This window comes from Pecten maximus, chromosome 8 (genome assembly GCF_902652985.1).
Source record: "Pecten maximus chromosome 8, xPecMax1.1, whole genome shotgun sequence".
In the NCBI taxonomy this organism is placed as follows: domain Eukaryota; kingdom Metazoa; phylum Mollusca; class Bivalvia; order Pectinida; family Pectinidae; genus Pecten; species Pecten maximus.
Window position 1 is genome coordinate 40,300,294 of NC_047022.1, and position 19,126 is coordinate 40,319,419.

Genomic DNA, 19,126 nt, shown 5'->3' on the forward strand with positions numbered 1-19,126 from the left:
CTACGCTGTCAGGTTTTCAGAAAGTACCTGTTTAGTGAACACTTGGAGAAAAAAGTTGAACATCTCCAATAGGTTGTATTTCAGGAAATTTAAAGAGATTAAGTACTTTGAGAGCGTGAAAAGACATAACCTCAAAAACTACTACAACATTATTGGTGTATTGTACAGTTAAGATCTACCATTTAAACAGAAGGATCGAGTATTCTAGTTGTCTTTACAGATCAGAAACTATGAACTTTGTAACTTCTTAAATGAGGATTTCTATAGTTGTAGATGGCTGGAATAATATATACAAATATCATAATTTCCACGATAACTTGCCTACCCTAAATTGTATCAATACAAATATTATAATTTCAATAATAACTTGCCTACCCTAAATTATATTTAATACAAATATCATAATTTCAATACTAACTTGCCTAGGTACCCTAAATTATATTAATAATGTGTATGTTTTAGCATATATTAAATTTTAAGCTGTATTACTACCTACAGATCACAGTCCTATGGTGTCTATACAACTTTGTTTACAGTAGATATATGTGTATGATGGAGAGTCAGTAATCATAAGAATTATTTCTTTATCAACTTGCTAGGACTCTTATTAATAATACAAGGTGTACATGTATAAGTCAATATATTTACCTAATTAAGTGGATTCTTCTTAATGTTTTCATTCAACAACAACAAAAGTGCCTGTGTGGTAAGTACAATTATATACCAGTTTACATTATAAAGTATGAACACAAAAAAACCGACAGGGTACTTCACATTTCCTCATTCTATAAAATTACTTACATAGCACAGCAAAAGCATAACAAACAAAAATGTACATATGGCATGATTCAACAGAATGATTTTCTTTGTTTGTTAGAATACTGGGTATACATTTCATCTACAGTTTAATGTACACGTGTGAAAACAAAGCTATTAGTTACCGTCGATCATTATAAGCTTGGCATTGGCATAGAGAACAGCATTTTAATATTTAGGAATCATTTCCAATGCTGTGAAAGTTTTAAATGCTCGAAGTGATAAATTTGGTGTTTTGTCACCCACAAATACAGTTTGTTTCTAGATTGAAGTAAGTATCGGGTTTTAATATTATAAGAGCTTTAAAAAATGGCACACAACTTGGTCCATAAAATCCTATAAAAAAAATAAAAAAACAAAAACAGCTGAAAGTTTTATCCTAATTAGTTACCCTAAATTAGTGGATCAGATCAAACTAACAGTTGCTTTATAATGATGTGAACTTAACCTTGACATTCAGTATTACATTTGAAATACAAAATGAAACCACTTCAGATAAATTTTACAACTGTTGTAAAACATATAAACAACGACAGGATGATTTATACCGATCACAATAAAACGATCAATTTCATCTCTCATTCATATCCACTCCACTTATCTACATTACAGGTACGAGTAGTACACACTCCGCTAATCCACATTACAGATACACATACACAGTCCGCTAATTATTACATCATTTCTACTGACACCAAATACAGAATATAAAACAAAATCAGACTGAACTGGTGTGGGGTACAAATCTTCTGCTAACACACATCAATACAGTGGACACCTCTCAACACATCAGCATGGCCGCAGCTTAGTACTGAGGTAACTCTTAGTGTAGTCTTTGATTAGATTTGGTCATTTTCAAACTGATCAGACACCTATTAGTTCATGTTTTCAGTTGTCTTAGTGAGATGAAATCAGCAATAAAGTATTTACACATAATTTGTATGTGGTAACAACTACAGACAATCTTCCTTATTTTGTAACACCTAATTACAGACTGGGAGAGAAAAGTTCTGGATTTAATGCCATCTCTTTATCACCAGCTATAGACAGCGGCCAAGATGTCACTTTTACATGCTAATTTTCTATCTTTTATTACTAATATCCAGACACAATTCATTACATTACAATTAGTAAGATATCTGAAATTTTAATTGAAGATAGCGAAAATACTTGACCTATAATTTCACTTTTAATCATGTGCTGATAAATAATAGCAGAGCTTTATACTGGCTGCATCATTCGACATTCACATTTTTTTCCTGCCTAGATGCTGATAAAGTACGAGCACAGGTTTTCCCATGTATGACCTTTACATGAATTACTAACTTGAAGTCTATTAATCTTAAGTTCCAAGCAAGCCTTGTATAACTATTGCAGTCTTTTGACACAGTTCAATCACATCTATTACAAATATCACATGGTTATTCTAGTACATAAAAACATTCAATCTTTTATATCAGTATTACAAAGTTTTACTGAGGAATTTAAATTCAACAAGTTTGTAGTGTCAGTTAAGGTAACCCTGCAGTGAACCATGTCAAAGTTTCAGTTAAAAGTCAAAATCATCTTCAATAAAATTGGATTAACAAGACTTTTACTTTATCACTTAACTACAAAACAAAACATTATAAATCAGATATAATCCAACACTTCCTGCGTGTTACAATGAAAATATTCCTCTCCTTCAGAAAACAAGTTTGCTAGGTACACCAGAATTCCAGTAGGTGTGCTGGCTCATCGACATGGAGAAGACAGATACTTGGGTCTATGTTATTACTAGACGTTACATATCTAGTACAGCTACTCTGGCGAGGATCACTGTTATATCATCAGGTTTGCCTCCTGTACAATAAAACCAAACAACAGGTTAACATCATTACCTCAGCTGTTACTTAAGTATTTCACACAGTATAATATACTGCAATGCACGTCATCTAGCCATATATAAGGGATATATCAATAGACAGTTCTGTTTACATGCAAAACAAATTCAAGAATATTTACCTTTATAGTTGTCCACAAATAAACCCCCACCCACCCACAAATGATCCCCTGTCCACAAATAAACCCCCACCCACAAATAAACACTCACCCACAAATAAACCCCCACCCACCCACAAATATTCCCCTGTCCACAAATAAACCCCCACCCACAAAAAAAAAAACACCCACAAATAAACCCCCGTCCACAAATAATCCCCCACCCACAAATAAACCCCCACCCACCCACAAATAAACCCCCACCCACCCACAGATAAACCCCTGTCCACAAATAAACCCCCACCCACAAATAAACCCGTCCACAAATAAACCCCCACCCACCCACAAATAAACCCCCACCCACAAATAAACCCCTACCCACCAATAATCCCCTGTCCACAAATAAACCCCCACCCACAAATAATCCACTGTCCACAAGTAACCCCCCACCCACCCACAAATAAACCCCCACCCACAAATAATCCCCTGTCCACAAATAAACCCCACCCACCCACAAATAATCCCCCACCCACAAATAAACCCACCCACAAATAAACCCCTACCCACCAATAACCCCCTATCCACAAATAAACCCCCACCCACAAATAATTCCCTGTCCACAAATAATCCCCTGTCCACAAATAAACCCCCACCCACAAATAATCCCCTGTCCACAAGTAAACCCCCACCCACCACAAATGATCCCCCGAGAACTAAAAGCCCCCTTCTTCACTTTTCCAGAATCGTCAATTTTTCAGCAGCTGGAAGTGGTTAACAAATAAGCTCTCCCTTAACTTCAATACTATTAGCTTTACTCTAGAGGAGGGGGCTTATTAGAGAAGATGGTACTGTTTATGTGGAAGTATCGAAATAGTAATGCATACAGGTGTAGGCTAGCTCACAACTGAAACATTGTGTGGGAGCAATGATGACCAATTATATATATAAACTTACCTTTAAGATTGATTCCAGCATCAATAGCTGACAGGGAGAATGGAGATAAGTAGTCTTGGTCCAAGGATAGAGACAGGGCATCCTCTGCCATGTTGTTGGCTGTTTTCTGTATATCTGCTCGGTGGTCCTGGCAACAAAGAAACCATTAATGATAGAACAATGGTCTGATAATTCCTTAGGACCATTCCAGTAAAACATCTATCCCACCCCAGGACACCAGGTTTTGTTAAAGGGTACTACCCATAGAATTTATTTGATAAATTACTAGAACGTATAGGAAAGAAATCCAACCATGGATTATGGTCAGGTAGATATTTCAATGGAATAGCCCTTAACTTGATACAGATCCTAAGGTAGCATACCAGTCTTCATTAGTTACTGTTTGTCTGTTGGTACTCCTGGCCAGAGTGTCATTAATGCTTCTTAACCTGAGGAAGTTCCTAACTTCAAACATTTCTATAGAAAGGCATTACAAAAGTTGGAAACTTTCTCTCAGCTATGATTTTTTCTGCACTCCGAAAGTGCTTTCTTTTGGGTAAAAGAATTTCCTTATATCCAAAAGGATTGATGAATCTGGGACGTATTATTCCTTTTCAGTGCTTAACAATATCATAAATAACCTACCAACAGTATACCTCAGTACAACCTAGCTACCAACAGTACACCTCAGTACAACCTACCAACACCTCGGTACAACCTACCAACAGTACACCTCAGTACAACCTACCAACAGTATACCTCAGTACAACCTACCAACAGTATACCTCAGTACAACCTACCAACAGTATACCTCAGTACAACCTACCAACAGTATACCTCAGTACAACCTACCAACAGTACACCTCGGTACAACCTACCAACAGTACACCTCAGTACAACCTACCAACAGTATACCTCGGTACAACCTACCAACAGTATACCTCAGTACAACCTACCAACAGTATACCTCAGTACAACCTACCAACAGTACACCTCGGTACAACCTACCAACAGTATACCTCGGTACAACCTACCAACAGTATACCTCGGTACAACCTACCAACAGTACACCTCAGTACAACCTACCAACAGTATACCTCGGTACAACCTACCAACAGTACACCTCGGTACAACCTACCAACAGTATACCTCAGTACAACCTACCAACAGTATACCTCGGTACAACCTACCAACAGTATACCTCGGTACAACCTACCAACAGTATACCTCGGTACAACCTACCAACAGTACACCTCGATACAACCTACCAACAGTATACCTCAGTACAACCTACCAACAGTATACCTCGGTACAACCTACCAACAGTATACCTCGGTACAACCTACCAACAGTATACCTCAGTACAACCTACCAACAGTACACCTCAGTACAACCTACCAACAGTATACCTCAGTACAACCTACCAACAGTATACCTCGGTACAACCTATCAACAGTATACCTAGGTACAACCTACCAATTCAACAGTACACCTCGGTACAACCTACCAACAGTATACCTTGGAACAACATACCACAGTATACCTAGGTACAACCTATCAACAGTATACCTAGATACAACCTACCAACAGTATACCTATGTACAACCTACCACAGTATACCTAGGTACAACCTACCAACAGTATACCTAGGTACAACCTACCACAGTATACCTAGGTACAACCTACCAACAGTTTACCTATGTACAACCTACCACAGTATACCTATGTACAACCTACCAACAGTACACCTCAGTACAACCTACCAACAGTACACCTCGGTACAACCTACCAACAGTACACCTCGGTACAACCTACCAACAGTACACCTCGGTACAACCTACCAACAGTACACCTCGGTACAACCTACCAACAGTACACCTCGGTACAACCTACCAACAGTACACCTCGGTACAACCTACCAACAGTACACCTCGGTACAACCTACCAACAGTACACCTCGGTACAACCTACCAACAGTACACCTCGGTACAACCTACCAACAGTACACCTCAGTACAACCTACCAACAGTACACCTCAGTACAACCTACCAACAGTATACCTCAGTTCAATCTACCAACAGTATACCTCGGTACAACCTACCAACAGTATACCTCGGTACAACCTACCAACAGTATACCTCGGTACAACCTACCAACAGTATACCTCGGTACAACCTACCAACAGTATACCTCGGTACAACCTACCAACAGTATACCTCGGTTCAATCTACCAACAGTATACCTCAGTACAACCTACCAACAGTATACTTCAGTTCAATCTACCAACAGTATACCTCGGTACAACCTACCAACAGTATACCTCGGTACAACCTACCAACAGTATACCTAGGTACAACCTACCAACAGTATACCTCGGTACAACCTACCAATTCAACAGTACACCTCAGTACAACCTACCAACAGTATACCTCGGTACAACCTACCAACAGTACACCTCAGTTCAATCTACCAACAGTACACTTCAGTTCAATCTACCAACAGTATACCTTGGTACAACCTACCAACAGTATACCTCGGTACAACCTACCAACAGTACACCTCGGTACAACCTACCAACAGTACACCTCAGTTCAATCTACCAACAGTATACCTCGGTACAACCTACCAACAATATACCTCGGTACAACCTACCAACAGTATACCTCAGTTCAATCTACCAACAGTATACCTCGGTACAACCTACCAACAGTACACCTCAGTTCAATCTACCAACAGTATACCTCGGTACAACCTACCAACAGTATACCTCGGTACAACCTACCAACAGTATACTTCAGTTCAATCTACCAACAGTACACCTCAGTACAACCTACTAACAGTATACCTCGGGACAACCTACCAACAGTATACTTCAGTACAACCTACCAACAGTATAGCTCGGTACAACCTACCAACAGTATACCTCGGTTCAATCTACCAACAGTATACCTCGGAACAACCTACCAACAGTATACCTCGGTACAACCTACCAACAGTATACCGCGGTACAACCTACCAACAGTATACCTTGGTACAACCTACCAACAGTATACCTCGGTTCAATCTACCAACAGTATACCTCGGAACAACCTACAAATTCAACATACCTTGATTTTTGAGATGTGATCCACAATCATATCTTCACACATGTTGTCAAATAGGCCATCTGTGCCAAGTAAAAGGATGTCACCTTCCTCCACTTTAAATGATGTGCTGTCTGCCATGGCAGGGCTATCAAACAAAACCAAAATCCTCAATATTCTTCACAAAGATTCCCAGCAATTTTTCACAAATAAAGGGCTAGTCTACAGAGTTTTTCTCCGCTAACACATATGAGAGTAATGGTGTAAAGACAGCTAACACATACGAGAGTAATGGTGTAAAGACAGTTAACACATACGAGAGTAATGGTGTAAAGACAGCTAACACATACGAGAGTAATGGTGTAAAGACAGCTAACACATACGAGAGTAATGGTGTAAAGACAGCTAACACATACGAGAGTAATGGTGTAAAGACAGTTAACACATACGAGAGTAATGGTGTAAAGACAGCTAACACATACGAGAGTAATGGTGTAAAGACAGCTAACACATACGAGAGTAATGGTGTAAAGACAGTTAACACATACGAGAGTAATGGTGTAAAGACAGCTAACACATACGAGAGTAATGGTGTAAAGACAGTTAACACATACGAGAGTAATGGTGTAAAGACAGCTAACACATACGAGAGTAATGGTGTAAAGACAGTTAACACATACGAGAGTAATGGTGTAAAGACAGCTAACACATACGAGAGTAATGGTGTAAAGACAGTTAACACATACGAGAGTAATGGTGTAAAGACAGTTAACACATACGAGAGTAATGGTGTAAAGACAGTTAACACATACGAGAGTAATGGTGTAAAGACAGCTAACACATACGAGAGTAATGGTGTAAAGACAGCTAACACATACGAGAGTAATGGTGTAAAGACAGTTAACACATACGAGAGTAATGGTGTAAAGACAGTTAACACATACGAGAGTAATGGTGTAAAGACAGCTAACACATACGAGAGTAATGGTTTAAAAACAGCTAACACATACGAGAGTAACGGTGTAAAGACAGTTAACACATACCAGAGTAATGGTGTAAAGACAGTTAACACATACCAGAGTAACGGTGTAAAGACAGTTAACACATACCAGAGTAATGGTGTAAAGAGAAAGGACTTTTATTTTATTTAAATGGGAGACATTGTAAGACTGTACATGACCTAATAAGTACTTGGTGATCTTATAAAACCATGAAAGGGACGTGCTGTATAAAACCTTTTACAAAGAACTGTAGACGTACCTGTCACTGAGCACCCGACCCTTGTGACTATGGGGAACTGTAGATGTACCTGTCACTGAGCACCCGACCCTTGTGACTATGGGGAACTGTAGACGTACCTGTCACTGAGCACCCGACCCTTGTGACTATGGGGAACTGTAGATGTACCTGTCACTGAGCAACCGACCCTTGTGACTATGGAGAACTGTAGATGTACCGGTCACTGAGCACCCGACCCTTGTGACTATGGAGAACTGTAGACATACGTGTCACTGAACACCCGACCTCCCCTGACTATAGGGAACTGTAGACGTACCTGTCACTGAGCACCCGACCCTTGTGACTATGGAGAACTGTAGACATACCTGTCACTGAGCACCCGACCCTTGTGGCTATGGGGAACTGTAGATGTACCGGTCACTGAGCACCCAACCTTTGTGGCTATGGGGAACTGTAGACATACGTGTCACTAAGCACCCAACCCTTGTGGCTATGGGGAACTGTAGACATACCTGTCACTGAGCACCCGACCCTTGTGACTATGGAGAGCTGTAGACATACCTGTCACTGAACACACGACCCTTGTGACTATGGAGAGCTGTAGACATACGTGTCACTGAACACCCAACCCTTGTGACTATGGAGAACTGTAGACATACCTGTCACTGAACACCCGACCCTTGTGACTATGGAGAACTGTAGACGTACCTGTCACTGAACACCCGACCTTTGTGACTATGGGGAACTGTAGACGTACCTGTCACTGAGCACCCAACCCTTGTGACTATGGGGAACTGTAGACGTACCTGTCACTGAACACCCGACCTTTGTGACTATGGAGAACTGTAGACATACCTGTCACTGAGCACCCGACCCTTGTGACTATGGGGAACTGTAGACGTACCTGTCACTGAACACCCGACCTTTGTGACTATGGGGAACTGTAGACGTACCTGTCACTGAGCACCCGACCCTTGTGACTATGGGGAACTGTAGACGTACCTGTCACTGAACACACGACCCTTGTGACTATGGAGAGCTGTAGACATACGTGTCACTAAGCACCCGACCTTTGTGACTATGGAGAACTGTAGACATACGTGTCACTCAACACCTGACCTTTGTGACTATGGAGAACTGTAGATATACCTGTCACTGAACACCTGACCCTTGTGACTATGGAGAACTGTAGACGTACCTGTCACTGAACACCTGACCCTTGTGACTATGGAGAACTGTAGACGTACCTACCTGTCACTGAACACCTGACCCTTGTGACTATGGAGAACTGTAGACGTACCTGTCACTGAACACCCGACCCTTGTGACTATGGAGAACTGTAGACGTACCTGTCACTGAACACCCGACCCTCCTGACTATGGAGAACTGTAGACGTACCTGTCACTGAGCACCCGACCCTTGTGACTATGGAGAACTGTAGACGTACCTGTCACTGAACACCCGACCCTCCTGACTATGGGGAACTGTAGACGTACCTGTCACTCAACACCCGACCCTTGTGACTATGGGGAACTGTAGACGTACGTACCTATCACTGAGCACCCGACCCTTGTGACTATGGAGAACTGTAGACATACCTGTCACTGAACACCCGACCCTCCTGACTATGGGGAACTGTAGACGTACCTGTCACTGAGCAACCGACCCTTGTGACTATGGGGAACTGTAGACGTACCTGTCACTGAACACCCGACCCTCCTGACTATGGGGAACTGTAGACGTACCTGTCACTCAACACCTGACCCTTGTGACTATGGGGAACTGTAGACGTACGTACCTGTCACTGAGCACCCGACCCTTGTGACTATGGAGAACTGTAGACATACCTGTCACTGAGCACTTGACCCTCTTGACTTTGGGGAACCACTGCCAGTTGGAATGGAGTGTTGAAATAGTGCTGCTGCTCCACTGAGCGATGGATCACCTCACTGTCACGGATGATGAGAAAGCCACTGTCACCCAAATTAGCTGTATACACAGTACGATCCTCTCTGTGTAAGGACACCACACATGCTGTACTACTGCCTGTACACAAGAGATGGGATAATCTTTATAGTAATCATTCCATGCAATAGAAACTGTAACATAATACACATCATGTACTCTTGTTGAAAGGGATTTATTTTCGTCTCATTACAGCAGATGTCCCACAGTAAACAATCTCTTTATATGTGGAGTTTACTGTACTTCTATAATTAGTATAAATGTTTTCATTTGCAGATTATCCATTTGGCCATTTAATTGGCCCCTAAAAGTCAAGAGTTCTGATGAGTATGATACTGCTCAAGTTCATGTATATTGAGTACATGTATTGAGTTCATGTATTGAGTTCATGCATATGTATTGAGTTCATGTATATTGAGTTCATGTATTGAGTTCATGTATATTGAGTTCATGTATTGAGTACATGTATTGAGTACATGTATTGAGTTCATGCATATGTATTGAGTTCATGTATATTGAGTTCATGTATTGAGTTCATGTATATTGAGTTCATGTATATTGAGTTCAGGTATTGAGTTCATGTATTGAGTTCATGTACAGAGTTCAGGTATTGAGTTCATGTATTGAGTTCATGTACAGAGTTCATGTATTGAGTTCAGGTATTGAGTTCAGGTATTGAGTTCAGGTATTGAGCTCATGTATTGAGTTGATGAATTGAGTACATGTCTGCCTATACATACTTATAGTATTGTGTAAGGTCATGTTTGATAATATGTATATTGTGGAGGTTAATGACTAAAAGATTGAAGTAATCTGTTATTCATGGTCATAGCTGACAAATGTGTCTGTACTCAGGTATAAACAAGTGGCCCTTAAGCTCTTAGATCTATAGGATACCTGTACACTTACATTATATATAGCTACTTAACTCACAGCTTATCAGGGTGATGACTTTCCTTGTTAGATCTGACATTAACAATGTCACCAGTATCAGGTTTTACAAGGGCTAACTCGAGCTCCCACTGAGAATTCTGTGTAAACCATGTTTTATTTTACAGTAGTTTGCATTAAGCTCTGAAATAAGCTTGTCCACACAGCATGAGTTCAATGAAGATCAATAATCAGAAATCTTCTTAGACCCACCTCATAATGAACTCATGCCTTGTCTCGTCACATCAAATGATCATTCACATGTGATACATATATATGTAATTTAATTGCATCAAGTGTCAGCTGAATATTAGACAAATAAATCCCATTATCACGTACAATGTGTACCTTGGAGCTATTCTTAGATCTGCATGGTAGTGGCAAGTGTATGGCAATCTGGTTTCTTTGTTAATTCAAATTTGGAAGTCTGTTCCAGGTACATATATATGTAAAACTAAAAGTGGATATTATAGGTGAACTTAGGAAGTACCAGAAGAACATTTTATGCAGTTTAGCAATTTATCATATATTTGTGAGTTTAAAAAGATTAGTAAAATGCTTAAGCCCATCCTGCTTCCTACAGAGAATCGTCCTTACTCTTAAGCTCAATCAAGTGTCAGATTGCCAACTGACATTCTATGTTAAGACTCCTCTAAGGCCTCTATGCATATGGCTGTCACATTTATGTATGACAGGTTTTAGTTGTAAATAGTGTGCATATAGTGATATGGTTGCCTTCTTGCTTCACACTTGTGGGAATTACCCTTTAACTCAGTCAGCAGAGATGGACAGTAATCATTATAAGCTGAGGGTCATAGGTTTGAACTCTTGATGGAGAATACTACTCTCTTTCCTGTTGTATTTGGTGCCATTGATCACTCCAAGTGCAAGCTATAGGAAATTGAGAGCCTTCATTGAAGTAAGCACCTGAGTCAATGAACACATTTGAAAATAGAGAGGTAAACTAGTGGAGCAGATTTTAATTGTAAATGGTGTACATAATGATGTGGTCACCTTGCAGGTTTGACCTAGAGGGACTTTTCCTAGCTTTAGTTCAGTCGGTAGAGCATGCAGATTGGACCTGCAAGCCAAGGGTCACAATTTCAATACAATGGGATAGAATTACATAAGAATACGAGTAGAAACATACCAATCAGGGGTATTTTCTGCTCCTGCATTTCTTCATAGCTGGCCTGTATGATTTTCGCTGGTGTCCTGGGGTTAAATCTTCCTTCTTTGACCATGCGTTCACATGTTGTCATTAAGGTTTCTGGAAAAGTTGAAGGGTCCACGCCATAATTTCTCCATCCCCCTACTCCATCAGCTACACCTGAAATTAACAACATGTTTATGATTAGGTGAGACCAGAGTATTTATTTGTAATCCATCTTCTATGTTGAAAGCAGTGTACAAATGGTAATCGTCACATCATCTATGTTGAAAGCATGCCAGTGTACAGATAGTAATTGTCATGTCATTATATATTATGTTGAACAGAGCAAAATTTTGCAACAAATTAAAGGAAAATAAGTATGAAAAGAAGTATATATGTCACAATTTTGTAGGTTGGGACACTATAGCTAGTATGTCTGATTTGATTCAGTGAATATTTCAAAATACAATTTCAAGGACTTTTCAAGGCCTTTAGGTCAAATTAAAAGACTTTTACGGTATGACATTGAATTCAAATAATTTCCAAGATTTTTTAGGCAAGAGCTGTGTGTACATATGTAATCCAAATATTTTTCATATCTGTATAAACCATGTTCAAATGAGACTTTGGTTTATTTCTCACATGGGTTCCCAAAACAATGTTTATAGAACATAATACAACTCATGTATAAAAGGTAATTGGCATAGACCTCTAAGGTCCACGACCACAGAAAACTGAACTGATTATAAATAAACAATTAGCTACTGCGGACCAGGTACTCATTCTGAATTAATTCAATGACATGTAGAGCTTAATTACTCAATTATAGCTATCATGATCAAAATTACAAATTGATGAAAAAAAAAAAAGATTTTTCAGCTGACCTTTGACATTTAGCAATTTCAGAAGTCAAATCACAAACCTTATGATCTAATTATATACAGACAATTAAGATTCTAATTTTGGAGTCACAAAAATAAATGTCTCAGTGTTAAGTGATACTGGAGATTCACCTGGCAATTGATCTACCTTCCTTTAATTTGATTACCCCGGTGATACAGAATAAATGCCCTTAATGAAGTGCAAAGGATTGACGATTATGAAATCTTTACATAAACAAAATAATAAACAGTTTTTAAGATGCTTTAAAGCCTCTCTATGTTTTCGTAACATATAAATTATGACAAAATTACAAAAGTACATTGAATGATATAAAATATACCCTAACGATGATATAATGTGAGCATTGTCGTTCTTCCTAATTGCAGTCAAAACTGGGAAACTATATGTATATATATATACCCACTAATTACAGGGAAATTCTAATGCAGTGCTCCACTCTCTATATGTAAATGAGCAATGGAAAATATGTTGTTCATCAACTTCACGCATATGTGCAAAGTGGTTTGTTTTATAGAATTGCAGACTTGCAGTTATGCTATGCATCCAGGGTTTTCCTTGTAATTTTGCTATGCAGGGTCCTATAGGGACTCTCAGATGTGAAAATTATGAGTTCCATTCTGAAATCCAGGAGTCTGATGACATAAATCATGGTAAAGCAGTTCCAGAATCCAAGTTGGTCATCTGGTATAACAATGTTGCCTTATGTAATAAAATACAAACACAATAAAATTATAGTGTTAAATGAAATAAACTCTTATTTCTACATTGTATTTAGTTTGGGAGTCCTTCATGTTTTTACTGTGTCCAAGATGCAGGAAACCTGTGTCAGGGAAAAACCTGCACATCAGAAGCCCAAAGTTGATTGGACCTACTGGCTGCTGCCACACATCAACAGATCTACGACTTACATATTCAACTAGTCCAAATTTTCTGACGATCTTACTTTGTAGATACGTCAGAACTTCTTATATACAGAAAATGAGCAATTTTTTCCGACCCACCCTCACTCAGGTCGGTGTTTGAACAACATTTACTCCCCATTCTCTTCAACCTGGCTCATCAATGGTATACATCGATTAACAGATAAGATCATATACATGTATTATTAGCTTACGTACATATTTTACCTACTGGTCATTGTTCACTACATATATCTGTCCACATATATACTTTGCCATCTCATTTTCAGAGAATTTCAAAGCTACGTGCACTATAGCTATTCACATGACCTAAATCTCGTTGCAAGGGACTTTTGCCCTATCTGTTTACATTGAATTCTCGCAAACTCTTTTGTCCTGATGATGGCAGCCTTCTTCAAAACTATGCTGAAAACAGGGTTGAAAAGAATGTGGACCAATATATTTAGTGAACGATCATCTGTGGGTAAAAAATGCCAAGCTGTAGAAACATTACAGTACAGTTAACTCAAAACAGTCTGGACAAATGAAAGGTTACTGAGATTCAACTTTGCAGCTACTGTTGTATATGCATTACCTTATGAATAAACTAGAATTAATAACAATCACATAGACTTACTAGTGTCCCCACGGAGAAGAAAAGTCTTACTTGGGCACATCTATCTTGCTACATCATGCTCGCACGAGAAAGACTAACCTTTTCGGTGAATATTACTGCAGTTATATCATATTACAATTGCAAGCATATGTAGAACTGGCAACTTATATATGACTGGGATTTCAATTAATTTTGTAAGACTATTTAAATTAAACCTACACAGGTCACTCTCGTAACCTCACTTTCGCATTTAACAAAATGGCCACCCTTTCCAGGCCTCTGATTGGTCCAATTTTATATATTATCCGAGTTTGATGAAATTTGATATGTAGGTACTGCTGTATGTATGTACATGTATGTATATGGGACACAGTTACTCTTGATACCTCACTTTCATATTTAAACAAAATGACTGCCAATTCCTGACATCTGTCTGATTGGTCGAAATTTAGATATTGTTCGATATTGATTAAATTTGGTATGTAGTTGTATTAGGGGACTGCAAATTAAACTTTTTTTGTCTCGTTGCCAATAGGAACAACACGGAGTCTTCTTCTTGGTAATGATACAAATTAAGATATTGAGCGGTTTTGATGATAACCGTGCTGAAATGGAGTTATCACACCTCACTTCACTTCATTCTTTCTGTGACAACGAATCCTTTAGGTGTCACCCCACTAGTTAAATGAACCCATAGGGCATTATATGAAGCTAACAAAAAACATTGAGGCTTATATCTATGATAATTAACTATATGTATATAAAATCATATTGTGAAATTAATCGCATGCACTTTTTTGCTTGATATCACTATGGAAATAGTCACGTATTATCTACGTTACATTGATTGTATTTGTATTAGCATGCTCTTCTTTGTGGAGGAAATAAAGATGATAATAATAGCTGACAAAAGAGAGATTATGGTTGATTGAAAATAATAGGCAGCTGTTGTAATATCTTTACAAAGTTGTCTTATCAAAATAGCATCGACTTTCCGAGGGAATTCCAAAATGCAACTTGTTAAAGTTTTGACATCAAATTGGACAGGAAGATATAATTCTCTGGACACGGATCAAAAAGATTATTGCCTTCAACAGTCAAAGCACGCGACTGGTGTTGGTATGTCGTCACACCGTTAAATCAGATGCATACTTGTAAACTAACCAGGCCGATGAACAAAACACAGAATGTGTGTTCCCCCAAACGTGACCTCTACGGAGGGCGCTCGTGTACAGTTATGAACAAATCAACAATAACAAACCTCATCACGTGCGTTTTAAGAGACCCCCAGAGACAACACAGAATATCTGTACTTACCTATGACGTCCGCTACTTTATTTCTGGTAATGAAATAAGCATCGTCCCCATATGTCCACTGTTTTGGACCCTGTGTCTTTGTAAGTGACTTCGAAAATCCCGCAGATCCAGTCACAAGGTGAAAATCCTTTCTTGATTTAATCTGACGTTCGGGGTTCAGTCCTAGGCTTGTTACAAACGCTCGAGAGAAAAATCGCCCACAAAGAGCTAAAGATTGCATGACAATGCTGTTTGTTTTGACAGCAGAAGAAATCAACAGTCACGAAACACACATCACTTAAAATCTACGTTGTTTTCTATCCCCCTGGTGTGTCCCCCGTCTGATAAACCTCCATCTTTGTTTGTGTGTAGGACATTGGCGGAGTTTGACGTCACAACAAGCCTCGTTTCCATATTTGTATGACCTTGTTAGGTTGGAGATTCCTCGTGAACTATTTCCTACCACGTCGTATAATATATATGATACAGACGTACAGTCCCTTTGTGATGTAACTTACATGTATTATTACGACAAACCGCTGTCCGGCAAAATGGACGGCTTCGTGAATATCAATATGCAAAAATATTTATTTAGACTAGAGAGTATATTAGACAAGAATCTATCACTGTTAGTGCTGTAGTGATGCCATAAGTTACCTAACTGTTATAAAAAAATTGCTAATTAATACTGTGGACCAAAGACGTATATATCTGCGTGGGCTGAGAAAGTGGTAGGACCTAAAGGAGTTTATCAGTAATGTTATTGAAATTCCTGACCAAGTACCCTTTCTATGGCATTACACTGTAATTTATGGTGCACAGGCCCTGTCCAAGAAACGAAGACAACCCCTTTTAGCCAGTTGGCTATTATGGCCGAGCGCTAAGAGGAATGGATCATGAAACGAGTTCCGCCAACAAATTAATGAACGGAGAAAAACTCTTCTCGCCAACGGTTAAATGCGTCAATAGAGGTCATTCGACACGTTTCGAGGAGGACAGACTATGGACAGATACAACCATTTCCTCAGCTCAGCTTGAATATATATGTTAATTTGGCGTTCCATACATATCTTTAATTAATCAAACCTATCTTCAATTCAATATCTAAATCAATTAAGAGATAGGTTCACAATTAAATTAGATAAAGGTTCAAATCAATTGAAGATATGTTCAATAAGTCCTATTTAAACCTATCTTTTATAGAATTGTCTATCTTCAATTGAATTGAACCTATCTCTAATTGAATTAAACCTATCTTTAATTGAATTGAACCTATCTTCAATTATTTGAAGATAGGTTCAATTAATTGAATATACATTGTATGTTAATTGGGCGTTCCATAAATATGCAATACATATATATATGAAGAAATTACTTTCATGCAGAGCGAAGTCAGCATATGTACATTCAGCAGGGAATTGCACTAGATATTTTAGACAGTTAAGGGGGGGGGGGGGGGGGGGGGGGCAGTGGTGGATGCAGGATTTTGGGAGCGCCTTTTTTGGGGGGGGATGCAGAATGTGTCCGGGTGTGCTCCCCCGAAAAAATGAATTATATAAAGCTCTGTGGTGCATTCTAGTGCATCATAAACCCCCCAAATCAGAGATTCACAAATTAAAACCGTTTGATTTTTTGTTCTTTAAGACCTTTGAAAAAAAAATGAAATTGTTTTGATCTCAAACAGAACAGCCCACCAGCTGATCATGCGTCTTGGATTATTATTTCTTTTTTTTTTGGGGGGGGGGGGGGGGGGGGAGGGGGGCGTGTTGTTGGAGGTAACATATTTTATAAGATCGTTCACTCAGTGGTAGTATATTTATTAGTTGAACAATATTGGGCTAATTTTATTAATAATGTACAAGTTTATTCATTACATTATCCCCCAAAAATATATTTATCAAGTGACGTGATTCTAACAAATAATAAGATTACAGACTTGTACAACAATGTTATCACTTGCAAGTTGCAGCGTTGTAAAATACTTATTTGACGAGGTATTAGAAATAGCCAGAGTTTGAATTTGTTTTTTTTATTTGCACAATATCAAAGAGAACGGATGCTGGATCCAAAGCCCTGTGAAAACTGTATGAATGTCATGCAAATGCCAATTATAATACCTTGATTTGACCCTCCGTTTCTTTTTATATGAATCATGATTGACCGTGGTTTTCCAGGACCATGGTCGACCATGATGAACCATGGTTGACCATCAACTACCATGGTCGACCATGTTTTCAAACCATGGTGCCAATTACCAAACATGGTCGAACATCTGTAGACCATGGTCGACCATGGTTGACCATGGTAGTTGATGGTCAAATTACACACATTTCGCGTTGGATTTGATGTAATTCGGTTGGGGAATAGCTATACATAGTTACAGTAGGCCAATTATTACACAATATTGTATGTGCGGGTACAATAAAAATATTGCTTAAATTCTACAAACATAACTGTTGCAAATTAATTGAATAACAGGACAGAATATTAAAGCATGAAAAACAGTATTGCATAAACTAAGCGAATGATAATAAACCAGTACACGTAATTTCATATGTATCTTTGTTAACAGTATTTCATTTCTTAATTTATTTGCTTTATAATGTAAATATACACAGCCGCTTTGAATAATGGTACAGTTCTCTGATGTCATAACATATATAAATCTAAACATATTAGGTCTAACACAATATTTCCTATACAAAAAAAAGAACTATTTTTTTGAGTATAAGGGATATTCCATAATAAAATGATATTCGTTTTCAAATGATATTCGAGTACAAAAACTGCAATACTAACGCATTTCCGGAGGTATTGGAATCGGGCGATGACATCTTCCCGCTTCTATATTCAATCTATGGGAAGATACTCGAAACCTTGTTAATTGTTTTTTTGTTGTTGTTTTTGTTTGTTTTTTTTTTATATATATACATGTATATATATATTTACAATATCAAGATATCTCTTGTAACTTAATTCATTTAAGAAAAGTCTATAACATCTGGCTCGTGGTGATTCTACAAGCTCTCTATGCCAGTCTTGTATAAATATGTCTGGTACCCTTGATTGGAAAATGATATAAAATACATCAATATCTTATGCTGGACTAACCTAGTCCGTCCGTCTGTCACAAAATTTAATCCGGCTATGCATTTGCTCATTTCTTTATGGATTTCACTCAAATTTGGTATATAGTTAGAAGACCGTATGAACTTGTGTTTCCTGCAGTGATTTTGAGATTTAGCCCTTTTAAACAGAGTTATGCCCCTTTTTCATACAAAATGTGTCATAATTTTGTCCGGCTATGCATTCA

At 38.5% G+C, this 19,126-nt stretch overlaps 1 protein-coding gene across 1 annotated transcript; it reads right to left on the reverse strand.

Moving 5' to 3' along the window:
* Nucleotides 1-2,067: 2,067 nt before the first annotated feature.
* Nucleotides 2,068-16,189, reverse strand: LOC117333502 (protein phosphatase PTC7 homolog). The gene is made up of 6 exons (XM_033892818.1): nt 15,835-16,189; nt 12,097-12,276; nt 9,899-10,097; nt 6,837-6,960; nt 3,751-3,877; nt 2,068-2,658 (listed from the first exon to the last, which is right to left on the reverse strand). Exons 1-6 carry the CDS (start codon nt 16,052-16,054, stop codon nt 2,600-2,602), a joined length of 909 nt encoding a protein of 302 aa, XP_033748709.1. The 5' UTR covers nt 16,055-16,189; the 3' UTR covers nt 2,068-2,599.
* Nucleotides 16,190-19,126: the final 2,937 nt, after the last annotated feature.